This window comes from Ostreococcus lucimarinus, chromosome 11, assembly GCF_000092065.1.
Source record: "Ostreococcus lucimarinus CCE9901 chromosome 11, complete sequence".
Taxonomy (NCBI): domain Eukaryota; kingdom Viridiplantae; phylum Chlorophyta; class Mamiellophyceae; order Mamiellales; family Bathycoccaceae; genus Ostreococcus; species Ostreococcus sp. 'lucimarinus'.
This window is the reverse complement of record NC_009365.1, coordinates 65,879-92,121: the sequence shown is the minus strand read 5'-3', so window position 1 is coordinate 92,121 and position 26,243 is coordinate 65,879. Positions and strand designations below refer to the sequence as shown.

The 26,243-nt window shown below is 63.4% G+C and overlaps 12 protein-coding genes across 12 annotated transcripts; 7 read left to right on the top strand and 5 right to left on the bottom strand.

The window, feature by feature from the left end:
- Positions 1-2,571: 2,571 nt before the first annotated feature.
- OSTLU_44133 (predicted protein) lies at positions 2,572-3,873 on the top strand (the record flags this gene model as incomplete). The annotated part of the gene is made up of 2 exons (XM_001420373.1): positions 2,572-2,694; positions 2,779-3,873. 2 exons carry the CDS (start codon positions 2,572-2,574, stop codon positions 3,871-3,873), a joined length of 1,218 nt encoding a protein of 405 aa, XP_001420410.1.
- Positions 3,874-3,879: 6 nt separating this feature from the next.
- Positions 3,880-7,361, bottom strand: OSTLU_25198 (predicted protein; the record flags this gene model as incomplete). The annotated part of the gene is made up of 3 exons (XM_001420209.1): positions 3,880-5,432; positions 5,487-5,798; positions 5,859-7,361. 3 exons carry the CDS (start codon positions 7,359-7,361, stop codon positions 3,918-3,920), a joined length of 3,330 nt encoding a protein of 1,109 aa, XP_001420246.1. The 3' UTR covers positions 3,880-3,917.
- A 545-nt stretch (positions 7,362-7,906) lies between these two features.
- On the bottom strand, positions 7,907-11,177 carry OSTLU_17228 (predicted protein; the record flags this gene model as incomplete). The annotated part of the gene is made up of 2 exons (XM_001420208.1): positions 7,907-9,760; positions 10,047-11,177. The coding sequence occupies 2 exons, from the start codon at positions 11,175-11,177 to the stop codon at positions 7,907-7,909; spliced, it is 2,985 nt and encodes a 994-aa protein (XP_001420245.1).
- Positions 11,178-11,539: 362 nt separating this feature from the next.
- On the top strand, positions 11,540-11,755 carry OSTLU_88539 (predicted protein; the record flags this gene model as incomplete). Its single annotated transcript, XM_001420372.1, has 1 exon — positions 11,540-11,755. One exon carries the CDS (start codon positions 11,540-11,542, stop codon positions 11,753-11,755), a length of 216 nt encoding a protein of 71 aa, XP_001420409.1.
- A 228-nt stretch (positions 11,756-11,983) lies between these two features.
- OSTLU_26360 (predicted protein) lies at positions 11,984-12,622 on the bottom strand (the record flags this gene model as incomplete). The annotated part of the gene is made up of 1 exon (XM_001420207.1): positions 11,984-12,622. The coding sequence occupies one exon, from the start codon at positions 12,620-12,622 to the stop codon at positions 11,984-11,986; it is 639 nt and encodes a 212-aa protein (XP_001420244.1).
- A 1,008-nt stretch (positions 12,623-13,630) lies between these two features.
- OSTLU_26359 (predicted protein) lies at positions 13,631-15,210 on the top strand (the record flags this gene model as incomplete). Its single annotated transcript, XM_001420371.1, has 1 exon — positions 13,631-15,210. One exon carries the CDS (start codon positions 13,631-13,633, stop codon positions 14,621-14,623), a length of 993 nt encoding a protein of 330 aa, XP_001420408.1. The 3' UTR covers positions 14,624-15,210.
- A 537-nt stretch (positions 15,211-15,747) lies between these two features.
- On the top strand, positions 15,748-16,062 carry OSTLU_7962 (predicted protein; the record flags this gene model as incomplete). The annotated part of the gene is made up of 1 exon (XM_001420370.1): positions 15,748-16,062. A coding segment is annotated over one exon (315 nt), but the record flags the coding sequence as incomplete, so codon positions are not given.
- A 396-nt stretch (positions 16,063-16,458) lies between these two features.
- Positions 16,459-17,634, top strand: OSTLU_26356 (predicted protein). Its single transcript, XM_001420369.1, has one exon. It carries the CDS (start codon positions 16,754-16,756, stop codon positions 17,597-17,599), a length of 846 nt encoding a protein of 281 aa, XP_001420406.1. The 5' UTR covers positions 16,459-16,753; the 3' UTR covers positions 17,600-17,634.
- Positions 17,635-18,870: 1,236 nt separating this feature from the next.
- On the top strand, positions 18,871-22,680 carry OSTLU_25194 (predicted protein; the record flags this gene model as incomplete). Its single annotated transcript, XM_001420368.1, has 1 exon — positions 18,871-22,680. The coding sequence occupies one exon, from the start codon at positions 18,871-18,873 to the stop codon at positions 22,669-22,671; it is 3,801 nt and encodes a 1,266-aa protein (XP_001420405.1). The 3' UTR covers positions 22,672-22,680.
- Positions 22,681-22,722: 42 nt separating this feature from the next.
- On the bottom strand, positions 22,723-23,217 carry OSTLU_26354 (predicted protein; the record flags this gene model as incomplete). Its single annotated transcript, XM_001420206.1, has 1 exon — positions 22,723-23,217. The coding sequence occupies one exon, from the start codon at positions 23,215-23,217 to the stop codon at positions 22,723-22,725; it is 495 nt and encodes a 164-aa protein (XP_001420243.1).
- Positions 23,218-23,731: 514 nt separating this feature from the next.
- OSTLU_3060 (predicted protein) lies at positions 23,732-24,769 on the top strand (the record flags this gene model as incomplete). The annotated part of the gene is made up of 1 exon (XM_001420367.1): positions 23,732-24,769. A coding segment is annotated over one exon (1,038 nt), but the record flags the coding sequence as incomplete, so codon positions are not given.
- Positions 24,770-25,781: 1,012 nt separating this feature from the next.
- Positions 25,782-26,120, bottom strand: OSTLU_9177 (predicted protein; the record flags this gene model as incomplete). Its single annotated transcript, XM_001420205.1, has 1 exon — positions 25,782-26,120. A coding segment is annotated over one exon (339 nt), but the record flags the coding sequence as incomplete, so codon positions are not given.
- Between the last annotated feature and the right edge of the window lie 123 nt (positions 26,121-26,243).

Here is a 26,243-nt window from a genome sequence, read left to right as displayed (position 1 = left end):
TCTCCGCCGCCATCTCCATCTCCCTCGCGCGCTCTATCGCCAACAACTCCCGTCCGCGCTCGACGAACGTCGACACACGCACACGCGTCGCCTCCCGCGCGCGCTCGGCGACGTCCGCGGTCCCATCGTCCTCCGTCTTCGCCATCCTCTTCGCCCGCGCCGCGTCCGCGCGATCGCCGCCGCTCGACCGCTTCGCAATCGCCCCTCGAATCCACCCCCACGCCGCGCTCTCCTTCGCCCGCGCCTCGTCCCCGTCGAACCCATCTCTCACCAACCGCTCGAACGCCGCTCGCAAAAACATCGGATTCGTCGTCGCTCGATGCGCTATCGCCGCGCCGCACGTCGCGTTCGGCGCCTCGCCGCCGCGCCTCGCCGCCGCCGTCGTCGCCGCCGTCAAATCGAACCCCACCATCCCGTCCTCCCTCGACCATTCGCCGCCGCCTTCGATCACCCCTCGCACGACGTCCTCCGCCACGTCATCGCACGCGCGTCTGAGCCACTCGTACCCTCCGTCGTCCGCGCCCAGCGTCCTTTTGCTCAGCGCGTCGCGCGTCCCGAGCGTCGTCGTCGCGTCCCGCTCGAGCCTTCGCCATCGCGCCGACGCGTCCGCGCGGTCGGGACGCGCGGACGCCTCGCGGTCGCTCTGGTGTCCGGCGCCGTCGCCTCGTCGTCGGCGTCGCGTCCTCGATCGCGCGTCGTCGTCGTCGTCGTCGTCGCGCGTCGCGATGGATGAAGCGCGCGCGCGAAGCCGTCGACGACGATTCGTCGCTCGAGGACGCGACGCGCGACGGCGCGGCGTCGCGGACGCGACGACCGAACGCGTCGCGGACATGCGAGCGACGGCGCGGCGCGCGACGCGGCGCGGTGTGTCGTCGGCGGCGCGAAATCGTGACGCGAAATCATTCACTCATCGACGCGGTCGCGGTGTCAGAGCGCGACGCCGATCGGCGCGCGCGTCCATCGCGTCCGGCGCGCGCTCGACGACGACGCGTCCATCGCGTTCATCGCGCCCAGCGCTCGATCGCGCGCGGGACTCGCGAAAAAGCCGAAACGAAACGAATCGAATCGATGACGAAACCGCGCGATCGAAGGGTGCCGACGACGCGCGCGCGCGCGCGCGCGACGGACGACGTCGCGCCGGCGACGGGGGCGGCGTCCAAGTTTCACACCGTGTTTCGACGCGCGTTCGAGGGATCGATCGACGCGATCGCGAACGCGTGCGCGAGGTTGGCGCGGCGACGCGACGACGCGGCGGAGGGCGGCGGCGCGAGCGCGCGCGCGGAGGACGGCGACGCGATGGCGCTGTGCGGGACGTGGCGCGCGTTCGCGAAGCGGTACGCGGCGCACACGCGCGCGGAGGACGAGGTGCTGTTTCCGTTCGTCGCGTCGAGGATCGAGAACGTGGCGTACGCGTACGAATTCGAGCACGAGGCGGAGGAGTGGTTGTTCGAGGAGGTGACGGGATGCCTGGAGACGCTGGCGGCGGGAGACGGGGAATCTGGGGCGGCGGCGAAGGCGGCGAGGATCGTGCACGCGACGCGGACGACGCTGAAGGCGCACCTGGCGAAGGAGAGCGAACACGTGCTGCCGATGTTGGAGGCGCGGGTCGGCGCGGACGAACAGCGGGAGTTGGTGTGGCGATTCGTGGGCGCGCTGTCGGCGGAGGAGGCGTGCGATATGCTCGCCTGGGCGGCGACGTGCAGCGATGCGAGCGTGAACGATGACCTCGAACGCGCGATGGCGGCGAGCGCGGTGGATTCTGAAGCCGCGATCGCGCTGCGTCGGTCGCTGAGGGGGGCGCATCGGAAACGCGCGGAATCGACGCCGATTTTGCGAGCGCTCTTCGTCGACGGCGCGGGCGGCGGCGACGACGACGACGATGACGGCGAACTCGCGACGACGTCAAACGCGCGACGAAACGATTCGGAGCCCGCGCGGAAGCGACGACGACAAGCTGCGAACGGAGGCGCGGGGACGTCGACGACGACGACGCAACAAAAGTTACCCATCGATCACATTTTTCAGTTTCACAACGCGCTGCGCCACGAGCTTCGTCGGTTGGAGCACGATATCTTGGCCATTTCGAGCACGGGAACGGACGAAGAGGACGCACGCTTGGTGCGCATGATTGACGGTCGGTTCGTCTTCTTGCGAGGCGTGTACGAGGCGCACTCGATGTCGGAAGACGACATCGTATTTCCCGCGCTCGAGGCGAAGAGCGCGTTGCACAACGTGTCGCACTCTTACACGCTCGATCACAAGCAAGAGGCGGAGCTGATGAAATACGTCGTCGAGCTCATCGCGGAGATGCGTTCGTCCGTCTCCACGGCGGGAGAAGGTCAAGGGAAGGAAAAGGGTGGTAACAACAAGAAGGCGCATTCCGGGTTTCGCGAAGGTTTAGTCAACGATATTCAGCAGGCGTGCGTGGCGATGCGCGTGTCCATGGAGACGCACGTCGCGAAAGAAGAAGCTGAGCTTTGGCCTTTGTTCGAGAAACACTTTAGTTTTGAAGAGCAAGAAAAGATTGTCGGACAAATCATCGGACGCACGGGGGCGGAAGTTTTACGGTCGATGTTGATTTGGGTGCGAAACGCGCTCAACGAAGACGAGCGCGAGGGGATGATTTCATCGATGCGACACGCCACGCAAAACACGAGGTTCGCGCAGTGGATGAACACGTGGTACAGCGGAAAGGTGGAAGACTTACAGACGATCGGAGACGATTGGGTGAAGTCTACGGCGATGGACGACGACGACGCGTCCGCGACGACGACGAAGACGAACGCCGCCGATACCGCCGCGGTTTCGTCCCAAGACGGCATGCGACAGGTACACGCGTACCTCAGCCGTCGATCTGGCGATGTGGATAAGGAAACATTCAAGCCCGGTTGGGAAGATATTTTTCGCATGAATCAGATCCAGCTCGAAGACGCCGTGCGCACGGTGAATCGCGACGACACGCTCGCGCCGACGAAGAAGGCATACTTGATTCAAAACTTGCTCGCGTCGCGATGGATCGTGGGAAATCAATTGCAAGCGCAAAAAGATAAGACGACGGAGCTGTCAAGCGTGGGTAGCGCACAAAAATCGGGTGCGCCTGCGATTCTGTGCCAGCCCGTCGACGAAGACGAGGAGAACGGCAAAGACGGTTGCAAGCATTACAAGCGTCGGTGCAAAATCGTCGCGCCGTGCTGCGACCAAGCTTTCACGTGCAGATTTTGTCACGACGACGCGAGTGATCACACCGTGAATCGCTACGCGGTGAAAGAAATGGTGTGTAACGAGTGCAAGAAGCGTCAACCCGTGAACGAGGTATGCGTGGGGTGCTCGACGTCGATGGCAAAGTATCACTGCAACGTGTGCAACTTGTTTGACGACTCGAGCGAAGCCATCTATCATTGCCCGTTTTGCAACGTCTGTCGACGCGGTAAAGGTCTGGGCGTTGACTTCTTCCATTGCATGAAGTGTAACGCGTGCGTGAGCTTACAGCACGGCAAGCATGAGTGCTCAGAACGAGGCATGGATAGCGAATGTCCAGTGTGCAAAGAATTTCTTGCCGAGTCGGAGACACCGGTTAAGGAGCTTCCGTGCGGGCATATCATGCACGCCACGTGCTTTACCACGTATACGCGGCACTACTACACGTGTCCTTTGTGTCGGAAATCGCTCGGCGACTTTTCCATGTACTTTAGAATGCTCGACGCCATCCTAGCGGATGAGAGCGACGACAGCGTTCCAGAGGCGCTGCGGGGAAAGACGCAAAAGGTGTCGTGCAACGACTGTGCGAAGGATTCGGATGCAAAGTTTCATTTTGTATACCACGCGTGCGCGCACTGTAGAAGCTATAATACGCGCGTGCTCACGTTTGATTAGATTGCAACGCTCCCCAAGGAACGGGCTATAAAACACAAAGACGATCACTGGTTGAGGCTCAACTGGTCCAAGCCCACGCGCTCATCTTCAATGTCAACGTGCGATTCTTCTACCTCGCCCGCTTTTTGACGCCAATGCGCGACTTGCTGCTTCAGATGTTGTACTTCCTTACTCTCCACGCTCTTACCGTTGTCGTTCTTAATGGTGCGAACACGTGTGGCGTACGTCAAGGAGTTTTGTGTTTCTTCAACGTTACCGTCCGTCGGGGAGACGTTCACAAACATCAGCGTCTTTGCGTTACCACCCAGGGAATCGCTCATGAGCATCGTCAGCTTGTGATTTCTGTACGGAATGTGCTGTTGTTCGGACGCCAAGGCGGAAATGACGTCGCCGAGCGCGGAAAGCGATTTGTTGATTGCTTGCGCCTCCTTGAGCGTATCGCCTTCCGCACCCGACTTTTTCACGCGCTCACTTCCGGCTAAATCCACGAAAGATAGTTTTCCTTTCGTCAAAGCCCCAGTTTGCAAATCTGTCGTCTCCATGACGAGCGAGAAGATCAAGTGCGATCGACTCGATTCGACATTCATCTTCGTCCCGGCGGTTTTGCGAACCTTCAAACCCGTGTGAATGACCTCGATGATCTCATCTTCAGACGTCACCGGCACGATAGTAGCGTTAGGCACCGTTACCCACCCTTTCTTGTCCTTTTTGATGTCCAGGCGAGGCGCATCAGACGTTCCGACCGGCAGGAGTAAATCAATCAAATCGTCCCTGTACAATTCGAGCATGTAACACTCCATCTTCACCGAGGACTTGTTTGAGTCGCGATGCACGCACCGCATCACTTCGGCGATAGCGCGCGGCGTCAATCCCGGGTTCGCATCGTCGCCGTAAATCGTGAACGTTTTCCCACTCCCCGTTTGTCCGTATGCGAAAATACACACGTTATATCCGTCCATGGCGCTTTGAACGAGATACTTGGTGTCTTCGAAGACTTGTTCTTGCGTCGAGTTTGCCGGAAAAACTTCATCAAATTCGTACGAGCGATCCTTCTTTTCTCCTCGCCAAGGATGCGAACACGTGAACTCATCCGGAGTCGCGAGTATAGCTTGTTGATTTTGACTCGTTTCGATTTCCGTCAGCGGACGCGTTCTGGCGTAGACTCGAATCTTACCCTTCAGATCCTCCAGCATGTTGAAGTAGCGTCGACGCAGCGTCACCTCGGAAGTGTACTTTTCTTCCAACTCTTTGATCTTTTGCGTCTGGCCCGCCATGAGTTCGCGAGCTGTTGCTTGCTGTCCCTCAAACGTGTTTTTCATCTCGCGCAATTGCTCGAGCTCGTCGAGCATCTCCTTCGTCACCATCGCCTTTTGCTCTTCGTACTCAAGCCGAAGCGCCCTAATTTCCGCCTCAAGCTCGCCAGCTCTTGAGTCCGCTTCGTGCAATTTGTTTTGCCATTCGCTAATGTCGGCACCATTTTGCTCCGCCGTTTCTTTCAACTCTTCCGCGTGCGCCGCTTCCGCGCGTTTGAGTTTTTGCTCCAAAACCACCACTTGCTGCTGCAACTCGTGCGTCTGTGCCTCTGTCGATCTCGCGCGTTCTGTTTCAATCACCAACTCGTCTCGTAGCTCTTGCAACTGAATCGCGGTCAAGTCGTCGAGCTTGTCTGTCGTCGCGTTGTCGCTCGCGATTGCTGCTTCTTTCGACTCCTTGAGCTGTCGCTCGAGCATCTGAATGGTATCCACGATGTCGGCTTTACTCGCTCTTTCGCTTTCCAATCGATCGTTCGCTTCGTGAAACGCCTCGTTTGCTTGGTCCAGTTGCGCGCGCAATTCCGCACGCTCGTTCCTCATATTGGCCAACTTTTCATTCAGCGTTTTGATTTCTTTCTGCGCGTCGGAGGCATCTATGTCGCCGCGTTTCGTCTGGTTCGCAAAGGCTTTGTTTGAAGCGTTTGCGAGCTCTGCGTCAGACGACGAACTCACGGGTTTTTTGCTCGGCGTCACCGCTTCCACCGCCATCATCGCCGCCTTCTTATCCGCCATTTTCTTCATCATCACATCGTTGATGTGCGTTTGAAGCGCCATGCAAATATTCTCCCCGTCGCTCGTTTCGAATTGAAAGACGTGGAGCGCACCCGAGACGCGCATCTTAAAAAAGATGGCGTGCGGTGCCGAACCAAACTGCATGATGTCCCGTAAATCTGCAGTGTATAAGTACTCCATCGGCGTCTCGCGGAAAAAGTGCACGCCTCGCTTATTGACTCCAATCATGAGCTTGCCAGGAAGCAAACCGATTGGATCGTCGACGCGTTTGGCGCGGAAAAACGCGGAGTTGCCGTATGGAAGCGATCGAATCATGCGCAACAACGCCTGACGCGCTTCGTCGCCACTCAACCCGCGTATCGAGGCGTGTTGCCCAGCGATGTGTTCGGTCCACTCCTTTGTGGGGCGCGTATTACACATTGTGCGCGGCAGATACTTCGCCAACACAAGGCCAAGCGCGGCTTGATCTTCACCGAGTCTCGGGCCCTCCTCCGCCTGCACTTGCAATGCCGCGAGCAACGCCGCGTCGTCACGCGAGATTGGGTAATTACCCATCATAAAATCGTGCTTCGCCTGTACGTACGACAAAAGCACGAAGGTCGTCTCGTCGATGGTTTCATCTGCATCTCTGAACATACGCTTTTTGAACAACAATCCAGTTTGCATCGACGTCGCCTTGCTCGGCGTCGACTCCGTTTTCATCGCCCGAATATCGCCGAGGGCGTCGCTGAGAAACGAGACATCGCCTAGTTCATGGTGTTCTTCCGAAAGTAATCCTTCCTTGATGAGCGGGGCGACTTTACCGAAGAACTTGCGCACCGTGAACAACGAAAATGTGCTGTAGTTTTGCAGATTGATCGACGTGGCGAGCGCAACGACAGCTTCCTTCGCCGTGGTCGACATGTCGTACGGTAAATCTTCGAACGTGCCGTCGAGGAAAGTTATCACCACTCTGAGCTTTTCACCACGCGCAAACGCGATGATTTCCTCAGCCGTTGGTTCGTGACGGCGCATTGCGCTCTTGCTCGTTCGCTTCATCGTTTGCAAGGCGCTCCGCGCGAGGGGCTGAATGTCACTCGAACCACGCGCGGCGACTTCGTTTATGTACTCTGACACGAAGCCAATGAAATCACGCGACGGCGCAAACAATGCCGCGATCACGCGCACGAGTTCCCACGCCTTTCGACGCCCGCGATCCGAAGCAGCCGAGCGCGTCGCCCGAATAATCTGCAAGTACATCTCGTCCGCCAACTCCTCTCGTTTGATCACCTCCTTCGCAATCTTTTGCACCCCCGCTGCGAACGTCTCCCCAGTCACATCATCCGTATCGCTCACGAGCACCACGAGCAGCGCGTGCAGCTTGACGCTTTTATTCGTTTGATCCGACGTCAAACGTAACAGCGACGTCGTCAGCGCGCCGTCCACCGATAGCGCGTCCGCCATCGTCATCCCTCGCCCTGATCCACCCGCGGGCGAGCTCGCGGGACTCGACGCCCCACTCGACGTCCCTCCCGGCGATCGTTTCACGTTCGACGCGACGCGCGAGAAGAATCCTCCCCGCCCGCCGCTCGTCCTCGAGTCCAACTGAAACCGTTCGCTCAGCGCGCTCGCCGCCGCGATCGCGTCGTCTCCCGGCGCGTACGCCCGCGTCGAGGCGTCCATCACGAGCGTCTGTTCGCGATCTCGAGCCGAGCGCGCGTCGGCGCGCGCCGCGAGCGCGTCTTCTGTGTCGCGCGCAACTATTTTTGGCGCGACTTTCACGCGCCGCGGAACGTCGACGCGGTCGCGCGCGGGAGAGAGAGCTACCGCTGTCGATCGCGCGGTGCGTTCGCTTCGCGTCGAGCGCTCGGCGCGTCGCGCGGCGGGCGCGGCGCGCGCGAGTCGTCGTGTGAGGTGGATTATTGGGACGCGTTGAGTGGTTCGGCTTCGTCGCTCGCGCCGACATTCGGCGCGCGGCGCGCGTTCTACATTTCTATCGACTAACGGTGCTAAGTGCGCTTTGGGGCGCTTTTCGCCGCGTTCTCGCGACGTTCGTGCGCCCAGGCGTGATACCAACGCAGCGCGTGGTCGCGCGGTGGACCGGCGAGGACGCCGTCGACGAAGAGGGCGTGGGCGTCGGCGGCGTAGACGCCGACGCCGTGACACGCGGAGACGTTTTTAATGCGACCTCCGTACTTTGCGCGCTGTGCCTCGACGTCTCGCGAGAGCTTGACGAACGCATTCGTGCGTTTGCGGTGTAATCCGAGCGGGGCGATGATGCGCTCGAGGGCTTCGAGTCCTTCGTGCGTGTCGCCGAGCTCGACGGCGGCCGCCGCCGTGGGCGCCAGGAGGAAGAGACGCCAAAGCACGCGATCGACTTGCAAACGCGTCGTACAGTTGAGCATCATGCACGACACGAGAAGTTTCCACTCGTCCTGCCAGAGAATTTCTTCTAGTAAACCGAATGGCGATAATGGCGGCGCCCACCAATGACGGACGGGTTCGGGGCCGCTTCCGGGCGGCGACGCGGCGGCGTCGCCGCCTTGTTGGTCTTTGAGCGGCGTTTTCGTCGGCGTTTGCCCCGGCGTTTCGTCGTCGAACGCGTTTGCCGCCGCAAGAACGACGGACTCATTTATTTTCTCGCCGTCATCGTTCTCGTCGTTTTCGTTCGCGAGCGGATCGGGAGCGAGACGCAACGGCGTGCGCGTCTCATCGACGCATCGCGCGATGCGCGTGAAGCTTCGACGCACGGGCGTCGTTCCGGCCGTACCGTCGGTGTCTTCGTCCCACAACGCCGCGCGTAGGAGCTCGGTCTGGTCGTTCAACCCGTCTTCGCTCACTCTTGCCTCACGAACGCCGTTACCACCGTGACTGGCCCGTGGCCACGAAAGCTTGTCGCACTCGACGGCGACAAAGTTCAACACGTCCATGCCATCCTTGAACCGCTCGCCGCCCGGGCCTATGAACTCCACCATCCACGGTAAGTGTTTGAGCGAGCAAGCTCCCGACGCCGTGCCGCGCGTGTCTGCGCGAGAGCGATTGAAGGCGGGAATATCTTCCGCGGGCCGCACCGCGAGCTCGGCGCGCCAACCGTCTAGCGCCGCGGCGTTGCCGTTTGCCTCGGCGGCGCGGCATCGCAACACGTACATCTGCCGCGCGGGCTCGTACTCGCGGTAATAGCACAAGTGTGCGCACAAGTGATGCGGTGATCCGGTGCTGGACATTACCGGGCATTTCGCGCGAAGCTCGGCCAAATCCTTCGGCGGCGTCTCGAATCGCGTAATTTTAAAATCCAGCGCCGCCTGCGTCTCCTCAGCCATCATCCGCACTCGTTCGCGATCGCGCTCGTACCCTCGCGGATCAATCTTCTTATACAATTCCCTCGCCTCTCGTCGTATGCGCGTCAAATTATCCCGCGCGCGCTTCACCTCGGGCGCTCGCGTGTTCACCCGACAGCTCGCGTTGACGTGCAAACGATGCGTCTCTCGCAACATGTTTTGCAACACATCTCCCGCCCGTCCGATCGCGTCCTCGCGCGCCTCCGCGTCCATCTCTTCGTCCTTTTTCTTTTTCCCCGCCTCTCCGTCCTCCGTCTTCGTTCGTTTCTCCGGTGGATCATCGAAAGCGTCCGTCGTCTCTTCTCGCGGCGTCCCGAGCGTCCCGAGCGTCCCTCTGAAATGCCGCAACACCTCGTGCGCCGCGCGCTCGTGCGCCTCGTGCGCGTTCTTCACCTTTGCGGTCGCGAAGAAGGATTCCAACGCGACCGACGCCGCGTCCACGGCGTCGAGCAGCGTCGCGTGTCGCGTCGACAGTTTGTAGTCATCGTCTGTTCCGGTAATCGCGACTGTTTTCGCGTCGGTGCGCTCGCGCGGGGACGCCGACGCGGTGGAGGCGAAATATTTCGAGCGCACTATTATCACGTCGCCGTCGTCGTCGCCGTCGCCGTCGTCGTCCGGCATGTCGACGCTCGCGGGGCGATGTGACGTCGAGCGGCGGCTCGCGCGCTGGTTTGATTTTTGTTACAACGCGAGCGAATCAAAAGCCTTGAAAACAGTCGTCGTAGGCGGGGAGCGCGGACGCGTCGTCGTCGTCGTCGCCGTCGTCGCGGCGCACGCGATCCCACGGGCGCTCGACGACGACGGGGAGGACCTCCACGCCGACGGCGGCTTCGGCGGCGAAGTCGTCGTCGGCGGCGAAATCGAAACGCGAACGCCACGAGACGCCCGGGGCGTCTCGCGGAGGGAACGGTCGCGCGCTTCCCGCGGGCGTCCAAGAGTGGTGCACGTCCGTGTCTTCCCAAAACGAAATCATGAGCGTGATTCGCCGGCGCGACGCGAACTCGGGATCGAACCCGTCGTCCGCGACGCGTCCCGGAACCACGCCGTGAAGATAGTCGCCGTTAAAAACGGCGACTCTCCCGGTTTTGGGGTACACGAGCCACGCGCGGCTCGCGAGCTCGGCGCTCGTGTCCTTTTGATTCGTCACGAGCGTCGGCCCGCCGCAACATCCGTCGACGAAGACGACGGCGGAACAAATCGGATGCCTCACCTCGCCCAGCCCTTCGTCGTGCGAATCGAAGTGGAGTTGGTGCCCGTCGGTGTGCGGACGCGAGTGCGCCCACCACTCGGCGTACCTCGCGCGTTTCACGCCCGGAAACGCGCGCGACGCGACGTCTTTGACCATGTCCACGACGGCGTCCATCTTATTCTCTCTCCGCGACGGCACGTCGTGCACGTACGAAAAGAATCCAGTCTCCGGCGCGTAGTAATCGTGCTCGATCCAAAACGTCGACGCGCCGCGTCTCGCGAACGCGTCGCCGAGAAACCGCAGCGCGCGCGCGTCCAGCGCGTCGTCGTAGACGCGCGCGACGTCCTCCGGCGCTCGCTCGCGCGCGCCCTCCTCCGCGTACCTCAACACCTCCTCGGAAAGCCTTCGCGAGTACCCCAAAAACTCCAACAGATCGCTCGCGTCTTCGTTCGCCCCTCGTTGACACAGACTCAGCGCCAACTGCCCTCCGATCGCGCGCGCGCGCGCGTCCCGGCCGACGTCTTCGACGCCGTCCTCCGCCGCCTCGCGCATCGCTCGCTCGAGTCCCTGACGAAGCGTCGCCTCGAACGCCGCCGCGTCGCTCGCCGCGCGTCCGCACGCCTTCGCCGCGAGCGCGTACCGCACGTGCGTCGTCGACGACGCGCGCGCGTCTCCCAGCCGCGCCGCGTACAGCCGCGCGGCTTCGTCGTCGTCGCCTCGCCGTCGCGCCGCCGCCGCGTCGTCCGCCTCCATCGCACGTCGTCGAGCCGCGGTCCGCTCACTTCCCGTTCGCCGGCGCGTCGAACAACCGCCCGAGCTTTCGCGCGTACCGCGCGAACGCGTCGTCGACCGCGCGCGTCGACCGATCGAGCCTCTTGATCAATTCGATCCTCAAAACCTTCGTCAGCGGTCGCGCGCGCGCGCTCAAGCGCGTCGCCGGTCGCGCGACGCGCGCGGGCTCGGTCCCGCGCGTCGTCCCGCGCTCGTCCCGCATCGGCGAGGCGACGCGCGGGCGAATCGCGTCGTCGACGATTCGCGCCGCCTCGCGCTCGATCGCACTTCGCGACGCGTCGTCGCGCGCGCGGTCGCCGTCCGTCGCGCCGCGACGACGCGCGATGATCATTCCCGTGCGATGCTTCACGTGCGGGAAGGTGATCGGGAACAAGTGGGACACGTACCTCGACCTGCTGCAGGCGGACTACAGCGAGCGCGACGCGCTGGACGCGCTCGGGCTGAATCGGTACTGCTGTCGACGAATGGTGATGTGTCACGTCGATCTGATCGAGAAATTGCTGAGGTATAACACGCTCGAGCGCGTGGACGACGCGTGAGGGCCGGAAGTCGTCGGGCGACCGAGAGACCGAAGAGACGCGTTAGGGCGCGGGGCGAGCGCGGCGCGGTCGACGCGCGGGTTTTTAGTAGGAATACTTTTGCGTGTGAATATTGAATGAATGAATGAGAGACGAGACGAGACGAGACGAGACGAGAACGCGCGCGCGGAGGTTTGCGCTCGCGCGACGACGGCGCGCGTCGATCGGTCGAACGCTCGGCTCGCGGCGTCACGCGCGAAGCCTTTGCGACGCCGCGTACGCGGCTTTGCCCACGAGCGATTTCCCGCGCGCGTCGACGAAGGTTTTGCGACCGCGCTCGTCCGTGAACCAGCGCGGGACGGCGGCGGTCGGCGCGGTCGACGCCGCCGCGCGGTCTCGCGCGCCGACGCCGCCGAACGCCCTCGCCTCGCGCCTCGCGAACGCCTTCGACGCCGCGCTCCGCGGCCCGCCGAACTGGGCCTCGTAATCCACGAACACGAGCTCGCCGTCGTGAAAACTCTGCGGCGGAAGCTCGCGCACGGGCGTGAAATTCGGCAACCGCGCGCGCCACGGCTGCGTCTTCGCGAGGTTTCGCGTCGGGAGCGTCGCCGACCGCCGCGCGCTCGCCTCCGCGTCCGCCTCGACCTCGCGCGCCGTCGTCCCGTCGTTCCCGTCCCCGTTCGCGCGCACCGCGCGCCAATCGAACGCTTCCTCGTCGTCCGTCGCGTCTGAATCTATCTCGTCGTCGTCTTCTGCTTCTGCTTCTTCTTCCGCTTCTGCTTCTTCTCGTCGAGCGCGCGCCTCGCGCGCGCGTCGCTCCGCCTCCGCGCTCGCCCGTCGCTCCGCCTCCACGAACACCGCCGGTCGCGCCAACGCATCGTCGTCCATCAATTCGTCGTCGTCGTCGTCGTCGTCGTCCTCGCTCGAGCACCGCGCCGCGTCCCGCGTCGTCGTCGTCGTCGTCCCGTCGTCTTCGTCGTCGTCGTCGTCGTCGTCGTCCCACGAATCGCGCGTCGACGCGCGCGCGCCCGCGCGTCCCCACCCGTCGTCGCCGTCGTCGAGCGTCGCGCGATGCGCGTCGTCGTCGCTCCACGCGTCGTCGTCGTCGTCGTCGCGCATCGCGATGTGCGGCACATCGCGTCGTCGCGTCGTCGTCGCGCGCTTCGTCGCGTCATGTCGCGCGAGCGCGACGATCGCGCGCGAACGAGCGCGCGCGGGCGCGGCGCCGGCGTCGCGGGCGCGCGCGGGCGCGGCGCGCGCGGCGCGGGCGCGCGCGCGACGACGACGAATCATCATCGGCAGCGCGTCGCCGTGTTCGCGCCCGTCGCGCTGCCGAGCGTGCGCAAGGAGACCGGCGCGAGCGCGACGACGACGACGACGACGTTCGCGAGCGCGCGGACGTGGGGCGACGACGCGCGCGAGGCGCGGGAGAGCGACGGCGAACGGGAGACGCTGCGCGCGGCGGGCGCGACGTGGGGACGGACGACGCGAGCGCGAGACGACGACGACGACGACGCGCGAGGGGTGGCGCGAGAGGTCGTGGGCGCGGTGCGACGGTACGTGGACGGCGACGCGAGCGCGCGGCGACGCGCGGGGACGACGCGGGAGGATGAGGACGAGCGGTACGTCGGGCCGTCGCCGGCGGAGGACGAACGCGGACGAGGGCTCGGAGGCGCGGCGGGGACGGCGCGGCGAGGGCAGAGGAAAGGAGCAGAGGGGTACGCGCCGCGCGTGCTCGCGCGGCCGCGCGAGGGAGGGATCGGGAGCGATGGGACGATTCCGGGGATGACGCCGCGGCGAGACGAAGGCGCGGGCGCGGACGACGGCGAAGACGAAGACGACGACGACGCGAGCGCGGAAGCGCGCGCGGCGTACGAGGATGAAATCGCGCGCGTGATGGCGGAAAGGGCGCGATCGCGCGGCGAAACGGTGCGCGAGACGCGCGGGGGGGCGAAAGCGGCGCCGCCGACGGCGTCGGCGAGACGCGAGAAATTCGATCCTCGCGCGCCGCCGAAGATTTTGCCATCGTCGGCGTTGCTCGCCGCGAGAAACGCCCCGGATGAGAGCGTGAGCGAGAAGGACGCGCGCGTGGTCGACACGCCGGGGAGCGATTGGTTGCAATCGCGCGGCGCCACCGCGCCGATGGTGTTGCGCAGGAAACCGCCGCCGCCGGTCGAGGACGCGGAGTCGGACGAGCGAATGGACGAGACCGAGAGCGAAGATAAGGCGCGGAAAAAGCGCGGTGGGCGTCGCGTTCGCGAGCGCGAAGAGCGCCGGGTGCTGCGATCGTCGAAAAATGATTCGGATAAAACGGCGGCGTCGCGGATGAAAAACGCGCCGCCGCCCGCGGCAAACTACAACGACTGGGTCGGCTCACAGTACGGCGGAGGCTACGGCGCGTCGGTCGAAGGCGCCGTGCCGGCGTATGGAATGGCGTTCGCCGACGGCTCGGGATTGTTCCCGACGTTCGCGGCGGGGTATCCCGCCGGTTACAGCGGATACTACGGCTACGCGAGCGCGCCGCCGTCGGCGACGTGGACGCAAGAAGCCGCGTCGGCCGCCTCCGACGCGTCGGCGTCCGCGGCCGCATCGTATCCGTATCAAGCGCCGGTCACCGTTCCCGCGAACGCGCCGTTTGACATAAACGCCACGGGTACGTACGGCGCGGCGGCGGACGTCTCGCACCTGGCGGAACGCTTGGGAGATTTACCATCCAGTCTAGGCGCCGAATTCGGCTCCACCGAAGACTTGTCGTCGGTCGCGAACGCTCCCGTCGCCGGCGGTGGACACCCGCGCGTTCAGCGGCACGCCTCGCGCGCGTCGGGCTCCGGCGGCAGAAAAAATCGCTCGAGGCGCGCGCCCAAGGACGCGCGAAACGGAGAAATTTAATTCGCACCCTCTAGACACTCTCAACGTCCACCGCGTCGGCAAAAAACGCGCGCACGCGCTCGTCGTTCACCAACAGCGCGTCCCCGTGCGCGCCCGTCGGTTCCTTCGCCGTCTCGAAGCGCGACAAAAATCGTTCGACGGCCGCCTCGATTTCGTTCGGCGCCGACGCGAGCAAATCGTCGCGCGTCGCCGCCCACGTCTCTCGAACCTCCGGCCTCGGCGCGTCCGCCGCCGCGCATCTCGGAAAGCACTTCGGCACCGCGACGACGCCGAACACGTCGTACAGGCGTCCGTTCACCGGCGCGATCCTCTCGTCGTCGCCGCCGCCGACGCTTCGCGCCAACCGCCGCGCGAGCGCGAGCGCCGCCTCGAACCGTCCGTCCGCGCTCGCGCCCGCGCCGATCGCGCGCGCCGCGATCGCGACGAATAAAATCGTCCACCGCATCGCGCGCGTCGCGAGCGCGTTCGTCTCGACGCGCGCGCCGCGTCGTCGCCCTCGGTCGACCGCGCCGCGCCGCACTCGACGACGCGCGTCGCGGGCGCGCGAACGATCGCCTCGCGCACGCGAGCGACGCGCGCGAGCGACGGTCCGCGAGGTGCGTCGCGCGGTCGCGCGCGCGCGACGCGCGACGACGCGCGACGAGACGAACGCGGTCGTCGCGCGTTCGAACGAGAATCGTCGCGCGCGAGGGAGAGTGACGCGATTCGACGCGCGATTCGACGCGCGCGAGGCGCGCGCGCGCGAAAGGCGAAGGCGTAAGGTTTCGCGCGCGCGCGGTGAGGGAAGCGGCGGCGCGAGCGGCGCTCGGACGGGCGCGTGAGGGACGCGGAGATGATGATCGACCGCGGCGGTTAGGCGCGAGACTGACGACGACGCGAACGCGGGCGAAACGACGACGCAGATGAGCGGCGCGCCCGGATCGAACGAACACCCGAACGTGCCGACGTATCATGGAATCCCTGGCGTGGCGCTGCCGTTCGCACCGCCGCCGGGGGCGCCGGTGCTGACGCCGGAACAGTTTCAAGAGCAGTACGGCGCGCAGTTGCGGCAACATCAAGCGCAAATCGCGCACGCGGTGGCGATGAACGCGGCACAGGCGGCGGCGAATCCCGCGTACGCGGCGCAACAGGTGGCGTTGAGACAGTTCTGGAGGGAAATGATGATCGAGATTCAACAGACGAACGATTTTAAGAATCATTTGTTACCGCTGGCGAGGATTAAAAAGATTATGAAGAGCGACGAGGACGTGCGGATGATTTCGAGCGAGGCGCCCGTGCTCTTCGCCAAGGCGTGCGAGATGTTCGTTCTAGAGCTCACCACTCGCGCGTGGGCGCACGCGCAGGAGAATAAGCGGCGGACTTTACAACGCAGCGACGTCGCGGCGGCGATCACGAAGACAGATATTTTCGACTTTCTCGTCGACATAGTCCCGCGAGAGCCCGGCGACGGCGGCGACGCGGATCATATGCCCGCGCTCGGCGCCGCGATCGCCATGCCTCCCGTGTTCCCGGGATTTCCGGGCGTTCCGGGGTTTCCAAACGTCCTGGGCGCGCCGCCGCCGGCGCCGCCGCCGGCCGATCCCGCCGACGGCGGCGCGTGACCTCCTCGCCGCCGCTCGTCCCCCGTCTCCGCCCGTTCGCCCGCCCTCGCGCGACGTCGTCGTCGTCGCATGATCCGCATTCGTTCCATCGAGCGTTTCGCTCCCAATCACGTTTAGTTTCCAGTTGTAACGCGACGCGCTCGTCGCGCTTCACGCCGTCCGCCTTCGCGCGCCCAAACCCTACGGGCACGTGGGGGCTTGTTTATCCGGCCGTCGCGATCTGTCCCGCACACGCCGACGCGACGCGCGCGCGCACGCACGACGCGCGCGATCGAACGCGCACGCGCCCGAACGCCTCGACGCCGCGAACCGACGCGCGAATCGACGCGCGCGAGCGACGCGAACGACGAAAAGTCGCGCGACGAGATCCGACGCCATGATGACGACGTCGAGCAAGATGCCGACGCTGACGCGCGCTTCAGCGCGTCAAACGCGCTTGCGACGCGGCGCGACTATGCGTGAAACGCGCGTCGCGGTGGTGATGCGCAGAGGCGGACGCGAAGGCGGTGCGCGGGCGCAAAAGATCGTGATGAAGAGCGAAGGGAGCAACGTGAACCCCGACATCGGCGTCTCGTGCTCGATCGACGACCCGAGCTCGTGCTCGCTGGCCGATCTCGAGCTCATGTACGTCGACGCGCTGTGGAATTACTATAACGGTGGTAAGTTCACGCTGAGCGACGAGGATTACGATCGATTGAGAGAGGAGTTGAATTGGCAAGGGAGCGGGTTCCCGACGCTGCGAAGGTATGAGATTGAATTCGTGCAAGCGGCGATTTCTTACTCGCGAGGGGAATCGGTCGTGGACGACGACAAGTACGAAGAGTTGAAGCGACGAGTGAAGGCGGAAGGCAAGCGCACGGACGTGACTGCGCTGTTGCTCTACACCAAGGGGAAGGAACTCCTCGACGAGGCGGAGTTTGAACTCTTGGGAGCGGAGATGAAAAAGTTAGGAATCGAGGTGGGCATGAAGGGTGCGACGTGCACGTTGTCGCAGACGAGCACGGAACTCATCTCCGACACGAGTGGGGTCTTTACCATGTACGCCGCGCTCGCCACGGTCCCGTTGTTGCTCGGATTGTCTCCGAGCATCTTGCTCGGCTTTTTCGGCGTGCACGTTCCCTCGGGCCTTTCGCTCGGGTTCGCGGCGACGCTTTGCGCGGGCTTGACGTACAAGTTAGTCAACTACACCAACCTGCAAAACGCTGAAATCTTGATCGGGGCATGCCCGTGCTGCGAGATGCCGATCAAGCAATTCTTTGGCGGCGAGTCGCCCGCGGAGACGTTTGAACACAAGTGCTCCGCCTGCGGCACGAAGTGCACGTTGAACAGACCCAAGCGTCTCATTGAAACGGCCGGCGGTTTCTCGCGCGCGTGAGGTGCCGCACGTGAAAGCTGCGCAGTAGAGCAACAATTCTTATGTTAAATAAACGACAAGCAGTTCCGTCGCGACTAATCGGCTATTCTATCGCGCCCACGCGACGCGCCTTTAATTTCGCGAGCGACGACCGCACCTCGCCGCGCTCACGATCGCGCAGAATTTCCATCGCCAGTGCGCGCGCGCTCTTCGCGTTCGCTAACACGACTATCCACGCGGTGAAGGCGCCGCGCATGATTTCTCTCCGCCGGACGCGATTGACTAGCGCGAGATACTTTTCTCGCATCGACGGTATCTCGACGTCATCTAATGTACCCTCATCCGTCGCGTCGTATGATTTCCACCGCGCTAGCGCGCGCGCGAGACGAGAGCGCTCACACATTCCACTGACCTCCACGAACAAACTCCAATGTCGAAACACGCGCGCGGCGAGACGAAGGTCGCCGCGCGCACGCGTCTCGCGGAGGCGTCGCTCAAACGCCGCCGCATCGCGCCACTCCATCAGCGTATCTCGCTTTCGTCTCACGTCCATCTTTTGAATCACATGCCGAGCCGCGATGTTGAACACGCACCCTTCGATCCACCGAACGAGCGCGCGTCTCATCGTTCGCGCGTCCGCGAAACGTTTCGCGTTCGCGAACGCCGCTCGTTCCAGCTCAATCTCCGCGTCCTGCATCGCCCGTCTCGCCGCCTCCGCGCGCAACGCTTTCAATTCTCTCAAAATCTCATCTCGCTCGAGCATCGCCGCCTCGGCGTCCTCGCTCGCGATTCGCGCTCGCGACTCCGCGCTCGCCGCGAGCGCTCGAAGCTCCGTCGCCTGCCGTTCGCACCTCGAAATCCACATCTCCCGCTCGCGCTCGCGCTCTTCGTTCGCCAGCGCGAGCTCGCGTTCGAGCGCGCGCACCCTCGCGCGCGATCGCTCGACGACGGCGTCGTTCGACGGCGTCGCTTTCGACGACGGCGTCGTCGCCGTCGCGGACTGTCTTTGCAGCGCCGCGATTTCCCGCTCCAGCGCCGCGTTCGCGCGATCGACGTCCGGCGAGCGCGCTTCTAGCGGTCGCATCGACGCCATGGCAGCGCGCGCGGTCGCGACGACGCGCGCCGCGCCGCGTCGCGGCGCAAGATGGCGCGTCCGCACGCTTAAAAGTCAAGACAACATCAGAATGCGACGCGGCGTGACGCACGCGCTGCGCCTCGCGTCCACGACCGCGTCGTCGAGTGATACGTACACGCGTTTCGTGACGCTCGGCGCGCGCGCGTGGGCGGCATCGATGACGACGACGCAGGGCGCGAGGAAACTGTCGTCATCGATCGCTAACAATCATTCTGGCGGGAAAACTGCCATCGCGCGTGCGGCGCGCGCGCGCGCGTTGACGACGCCCGCGCGAGGCGGACGCGGGCGTGTGATCGATCCGCGCGTCGTGCGGGCGGCGCCTGCGCGCGCGGTGGCGGACGTCGGCGGCGAGGGTGGGGGCGCGACGATTCGCGCGAGCGAGCTGTCGCCGGCGCACTCGAGCGTCGAGCGATGGATCGTGTTCAGTGACTTGCACGTCAGTAAACGCACCATGGAAACGTGTCGACGGGTGCTCGAGCGCGTGCACGCAGAGGCGCTGAAACGCGAGGCGGGAGTGGTATTTTTGGGAGACTTTTGGCACGCGCGCGGAGCGATTCCAGTCGAACCGCTCAACGAGGCGCTGGCGTTGATGTCGAGCGCGAAGTGGACGGCGCCGACGATCATGATTCCGGGGAACCACGATCAAGTCACCGCCGGAGGGTTATCTCACGCGCTCACGCCGCTGGCGAAGGCTAATCCGAACATCGTCGTCTTTGACGGGCCGACGCTTTACGGCGGCGCGTTGTGGTTGCCGTATCGCCGAAACTCGGATGAACTCAAGCGCGCGATCGAGGACACGCGAGGCGAGTTCAACGCGATATTTTGTCACGCCGATGTCGTCGGAGCTAGCATGAACGAGACGTTCCAAGCGCGAGATGGATTAGACCCCGCGCTCTTCGGCGGCGCGAACACGTACACGGGACACTATCACAAACCGCACGTCGTTCCGAACACAAACATTACGTACGTCGGGTCGCCATACGAAGTCTCGCGGTCTGAAGCTGGACAAAAGAAAGAGTTCATCGTTCTTGACTCGCAGACGTGGGTCGAAGGCGCGAATGCGCGCGTGAGTTTGGACATCGGGCCGAAACATTTCGCCGTCGAGGGCGTCGATGCGAGCGCGCCGCCGACGGCGCGTCCGGGAGACATCATCCGCTGGACGCTTCCGATCGAAGCCATGGATGCGGTTTCCGACGCCGTACCGTCAGTGGTGCAGAAAGCTCGGGACCAGGGGTTCATCGTAGAGGTGTGCTACGTCACCAAGGATCTCACGGCGCGCATACCAAAGGCGGAGGAGCTCGGGCCCGCGGGACTGTTCGATGCATACGCCGTCGCCAGCGAGATGGCACCGAGCGTCAGCGCTTTCGGGCGCAAAGTTTTACAAGAAGTCGCCGCGTCTGATGATGCGCCCGAAACGCGCCGACAATCGAAAGGTGTGAGCGTTTCTTTTGAGACGGTGGAAGTAGAGGGATTTGGAACGTTTCAGTCGGCGACGCGTTACCCGCTCGGCGCCAGAGGAGTGTGCGTGGTCGTGGGAGAGAACAAATCCGACACGTGTTCGGATTCTAATGGTGCGGGGAAGACGACGTTAGTGATGTCCCCGATGTGGGCGCTTACGGGACAGAGTGATTTGCGAATCGACGGCGCGGGATCGGGCAAGTCGCTCACAAAGTCGGACGTCGTCAACGATTCGTCGAAATTCGGCCGCGTTCGCTTAGAAGGGTTCTTGAACGGTGGCACGCCGTTTTGGGTGGAACGTAAAGTGAACAGAACGAAATTAGTGAGCTTAAAGTACGCCATTGATGGCGAAGAAAAGACGATGGCTGAGTCAAAACTGACGCAGCAAGGCTTGAACGATGATCTCGGCGCCGACGTCATCGCGAACACGACGTTTCACGGTCAGCACACTGTAGGAGCTTTGCTCGACGCGAACGACGCTTCGTTGAAAGCGGCGCTGGGTAAACTCGTCGAGGCGGACACGTGGACGAAGGCGAAGGACATTTCTCGCAAGCGAGTTACCGAGGCGAGAGGAAACGTCAACGCCATCGCCGCCGAAGTCAAGGCGCGGGAAGAGTACATCGCTCGAACGCGCCTTCGACGCGATCAAGCGCACGTGGAGAGTGAGAAGTGGGAATTCGAGTACAGGCGCCGCGTGAGCGAGCTTGAGACGAGCTCGAGCGCGGTTTCAACAACCTTCACGAAGTATTTAGCGAGGACAAATCATTTCCTCCAACGATTGAGTCGCGCGAGCGAGGCACTTGAAGTGACGTCGAGTCACGCCGAACGCGTGCTAGACTCGTCACGAAATGACTCTGATGATGCGGCACGTCGCTTTGAAGTGAAAGAATCCGAGTTCGAGCACAAAACGTCCGTCATCGAAGGCGAAATCGAACGACTTAACGGTGTCGTACGCGAGTGGCAATCCAAGGAGGCGAGCGCGGGCGCCATCGGACGTCAAAGTCACGCCGCAGTCGGTATGTTCGCGGGCGCTGGAGGCACACACTCGCATCCAGATGGTGTCGGTACGTGCGATCGTTGCTTACAAGCCATCGACCCGACGCATCACAAAGAAACGCTCATAAAATTGAAGGATGAAGCGCGAAAGACGGCGATTGAGCACGGGAACGCCATCGAGCAACTCAAGCGCGCCACGGCGGCTCTGAACAAGGCAATGGATGATAGACGCAATCTCACCGAAGCAGCCGCGCTTGCACGCAAAGCCGAACGCATGCGCGCGGAAACCACCGCGACAGCTTCCGCAAACGCGACAGATCAGTTGCGACATTCTCAGAGGTCGTTGAGCCTCATCGGCAATGCGGTGGCGAGGGCGGAAATGTTGTTAAACTCAGCGCCCGAGGACGTCGTCCACGAAGCGCTGACAATGTCAATCGATGATGCATTTGCGATGAGCGAGTCGACGATCAGTATATCCGGCGCGTCCTCGAACGTGCTTGCGGGCCTCGATCCCGACTTGACGCGAGGATCGATGTCGTCTGCGTCTTTGTCGAACGCCTCTCCGCAAATCCAGCTCCTTCGCGACGAACAAATGAACGTCGCCGACGCGGATTTCGTTCGACAGTTGGTCAAAGGTGCAGAAGACGCCATCATGGATGGCGAACGCGCCGGGCGTGACGCGGCACGACGCTTGCAAGAGCTGAATGAGTTCTCGCGTTCGGCGCGTTCAAATCCACACACGAGCGCGCTCGAAGAGCTCGACGCGCAACTCGCGGGTGAAAGCGAATCTCTCGGCGCGAGAATCGAATCCTTGAATGGCGCAAAAGAGCTCCTTGGCGTCGCTCAAGCCGCAGACACAGCGTTTAGCACGAAGGGCATTCAGAGTTATCTGTTTGAAGGCGCGCTCGGAGATTTGAGCGCGCGCGTGGGTCAATACATGGACGCCCTCACCGGCGGTGCCTTGACGCTCGAGCTTCGTCCCGCGGGAGCGGCGTTCACCGGGGACGATAACGACGTCGTGCAGAGCGACGTCGACGCGGACGAGACGGCGACGAGAAAGACGAAGAGCAAATCGGCCAAGGCGCCCGCGAGCGCGAGCGCCGCCGAACGCATCGAGCGCGTGATCCACGCCCGTCGCCCCGACGGCAGTTTGATCGCCCGTTCGCTTCGACAATTATCTGGCGGAGAACGCCGACGCGCCGCTTTGGCGCTCGCTTTGGCGTACGCCGATCTCGCCTCGGAGCGATGCGGCGTCGCGTGCGACGCCCTCGTCCTCGACGAAGTTCTCCAGCACCTCGACGCCGAGGGCATCGCGCGAGTCACATCCCTCCTCCGCGCGCTCCCTAAGCGTACGGTATTACTCACGAGTCAAGCCGACAGCGCGACCGCGCACTTATTCGACGTCGTTGACAAGGTTGTCAAATCCGACTTCGGCTCGGGCGTCGTCGTCAGCGCCGGCGACGACGCCGATCTCGTCGACCTCGCCGCGCGCGCCTCCGCCTAAGAATTACTAGCAGTAAAATTTTCATCATTACAACGCTCGCGCCCCGCGCGATCAATCGCCCGCCTCGTCCGCGAGAAACCTCGCCGTCGCCCGTCCCTTGCACTGAAACGCCTTTCGCTTCGCGTCGAACAGTCTCTTCTTCACCACCTCCTCCGCGTCGTCCTCGAAATCCTCGTCCCTCGCGTCCGGATCGTGAAACGCCACCCTCGACGTCCCATCCTCGCTTCCCTCGTCCCCCATCGTCGCGTCCGCATCCTTCGTCGTCGGCGGCGTCGACGTCTCGCCTCGCGCGTCCGCTCGAATCAACGCCTCGAGTCGCCGCATCACCTCCTCGTGCGCCCGCTCCCGCCGCGCCACCTCCCCCTCGTCCTCCGCGCGCAGGTCATGAAACAGTTCCCTCGGCGGGCTGTGCCACGGCGTCTCGATCTCCTCGATCTTCATCGTCGCGCTCCGCTCGGCAAAGTTTTTCGCCAGGTTCGCCTCGTCCCACTCCACCGCGCGTTTCGCGCGCTTCGGCGACGCCGCGTCGTCGCGGCGCGGCGTCATGCCCTCGCGCTCGATCGCGTCGGTTCGTCGACCGTTTTTTCGCGTCGCGCGGCGGGCCGAGCGCGCGCGGGCGCTTTCAAACGGCGCGTCGGCGTGTGGCACTCCGCGACGCCGAATCGTCGATGATCGCGTCGACGCGCGCGCCGTGATGGACGACGACGTCGCGCGGTGCGTCGCGTTCGCGCGCGCGCGCGGCGCGACCGAGCTCGTTCGAGGGCGACTGCGCGACGCGCGAGCGACGATGGACGCGCTGCGCGCGAAGGACGCGACGACGACGCTGGGCGCGATCGGTTGGGGGAAGACGCTCGGCGCGCGGGTTCGGATCGCGCGCGAGGCGCGATCGGAGGCGCGAGACGAGGCGACGCGCGTCGCGCCGGTGTTCGCGTCGGGGACGGCGCGCGAGACGGGCGCGACGACGACGACGACGACGACGACGACGACGACGACGAAGGCGAAACCGAAACCGAAACCGAAACCGAAACCGCCGGCGAAGGCGAAGGCGAAGGCGAAACCGCCGGCGTGGATACGGCCGCCGGGAACGATGTTCATCGTCGATGGGTTCGAGTACGCGGCGTCGAGCGAAGCGCGGTGCGAACACTGGTTTCTGACGCACTTTCACGCGGATCATCACCGCGGGTTGACGCGAACGTTCGATCGCGGCGTCGTGTACGGAACGCGGACGACGACGGAGTTGGTGCGAACGAAGATCGGGGTGCCGCGCGAACGGTTGCGCGTGGTTGAGTTCGGCGTCGTCGTGCGCGTGGATGGCGTGGACGTGACGTTCTTGCGCGCGAATCATTGCCCGGGAGCGGCGATGATTTGTTTCGAGTTTCCGCATCGGCGCGACGCGTCGCCGGTGTTGCACACGGGAGATTTTAGATTTCACGACGGCATGCGGAACGATCCGACGCTTTTGCGGATCACGAGCGATCCTTCGGCGCCGAGGCCGATATTGATCCTCGACACGACGTATTGTTCGCTCGAACACGACGATTTTCCGACGCAAGAGCGCGTGTTGAAAGCCGTTCGCGACGCCGTGGTGCACGAGGACTTGCTCTCGACGCGCAAGTTGTTCTTGTTCGGGACGTACACGATCGGAAAAGAGAAAGTGTTTTTAGAAGCTGCAAAGGTGTTGAATCGCAAGGTGTACATCGGAAAGGCGAAGCGAAGCGTCATGGACGCCATAGCGCTCGATCCCGAGGAGAGAAGCGCCATGACGCACGACGACTCGAAAACAAACTTGCACGTCGTTCCGATGGGCTCGACGAGTTTCATGAAGATGGCGTCCATTTTGAAGTATTATAAAAGTCGATTCGACACCGTTATCGCGTTTCGTCCGACGGGTTGGACGTTTAGCGCGCAGAAGAAAACGGCGAGAGCAACGTCGCGAAGGCAGCGCGGGAGGCTGATTCAATACGGTTTGCCGTACTCCGAACACTCGAGCCTGAACGAGTTACGCGAGTTTGTGCGCTTCATGAACCCAAAGTTCATTTTCCCGCACGTCAACAACGACGGCGGCGAAAACGCGAAGAGAATGCTAACGCTGCTTCGCGCGAGCGAAGACGAATACGCCGAGATGCGGCGAGGGAGATAAGATAGATAGATAGGCCTAGGCACTTTAGATGTAGCTCATAGACGTGTGAGAACGGGTGATGTAACAAGCATGACGCTAAACAATCCAATGACAAACTTAACTAGGCGAAACTAAAGGTTGTTCATGGCGGCGGCGGAGGCACCTCGCCGACTTCGCCCTCCTCTGGTTCTTCGATCGGGGCGTGCGGCCGCGGAACGGCGACCGCTCGAGGTGCCGGTACCGCCGCGACGTTTTGCACCGGCGGTGGCGGCACTTGCATCACCATCGCGGGCGGTGGTACGCCCGCGGAGCCATCCTCGGGTGGCGGAGGCGGAGGCATGCCCGCGGAGCCGTCCTCCGGAGGCGGAGGCGGCACATCCGCGGGCACCACGTATCCACCTTGCACCTGCATGCCGGCCGGGATCGGAGGCGGGGGCGGCGGCGCGCGGCGCGGCGGCGGTGCTTGTTGTTGATACCCACCTCCGAATTGCGGCGGCGCGCCGCCGTAGTTTTGTTGACCGTGATGCCCGCCCCCGTGCAGCGGCGGCGCTCCGCCTCCGCCGACGCCTGGTCGCGTCTCGTTGCACCGTTTGCAAAACTGTCTCGATGCGTAGTTTGAGTATCCACACGGTTCACACGTCCAATCACCCGGTCGCGCGTTGTAGTTTCCACGTTGCGGTGCGCCAACGCCCTGGTGTTGCATCGGTGGAGCGCCCGCGGCGCCGCCGCCTTGGCGAAGGTCGTCCTTGCTCACGCCAATTTCATTCAAAAATGCGGAGTACTCCTCATTCATTTCCTGCTTCGCCGCGCCCACGGCCTCGGTATTTCCGGCGAGCGGGCAATCTCGCGTCGGGTGCCCGCCGTTACCGCATATCTTACACGTCACGAGCTCCACGGGCGCGCGATAGCCCTCGGAAACGGCTTTTTCGTACTCGGGGCAGTTCGCTTGCACGTGCCCTTGCACGCCGCAGAATCTGCATGCCCCGAACGTCTCAACGAAAGTACCGTTGATCGAAGCCAATTCTCGAAGCTGCATGCGCTTGTGCACGTTTGCCTCTTCGTCGATCGGACGCAAGATGTGTCCGACCATCTCCGCCGCGGCGTCCACGCCTTCCCACGTCTCGCCTAAAATCACCACGTGCAGGGGTTCATCCTCTTTATAATCCGTCTTATGGTCGCGATGCGCGCCCGGTTTAACGCTTCCTTTCCCTCGCAACATGATGCGCGTGTTCGTCTCTCGTTCCATGCGCTTTTGCGTGTTCCCGCGCGGCCCCAAAATCAGCCCGATAAAGTTATACCCCGGATACTCGTCCTCTGGCACGTACAACTTTCTCTCCTTTTTCCTCGGCCGCCAATCGTGCGGCGGTTGAAACTGCCCGGGTTTCGTGTTCGCCATCAACCACTCGATGAGCTCGTCGCGCTCGCGATACAACTTATCCTTCATCCGCGCCTC

Bases quoted from the DNA above. Each gene is read 5' to 3' on its own strand.
- OSTLU_26356 (XM_001420369.1), top strand. From the start codon at position 16,754: ATGAAGAGCGAAGGGAGCAACGTGAACCCCGACATCGGCGTCTCGTGC.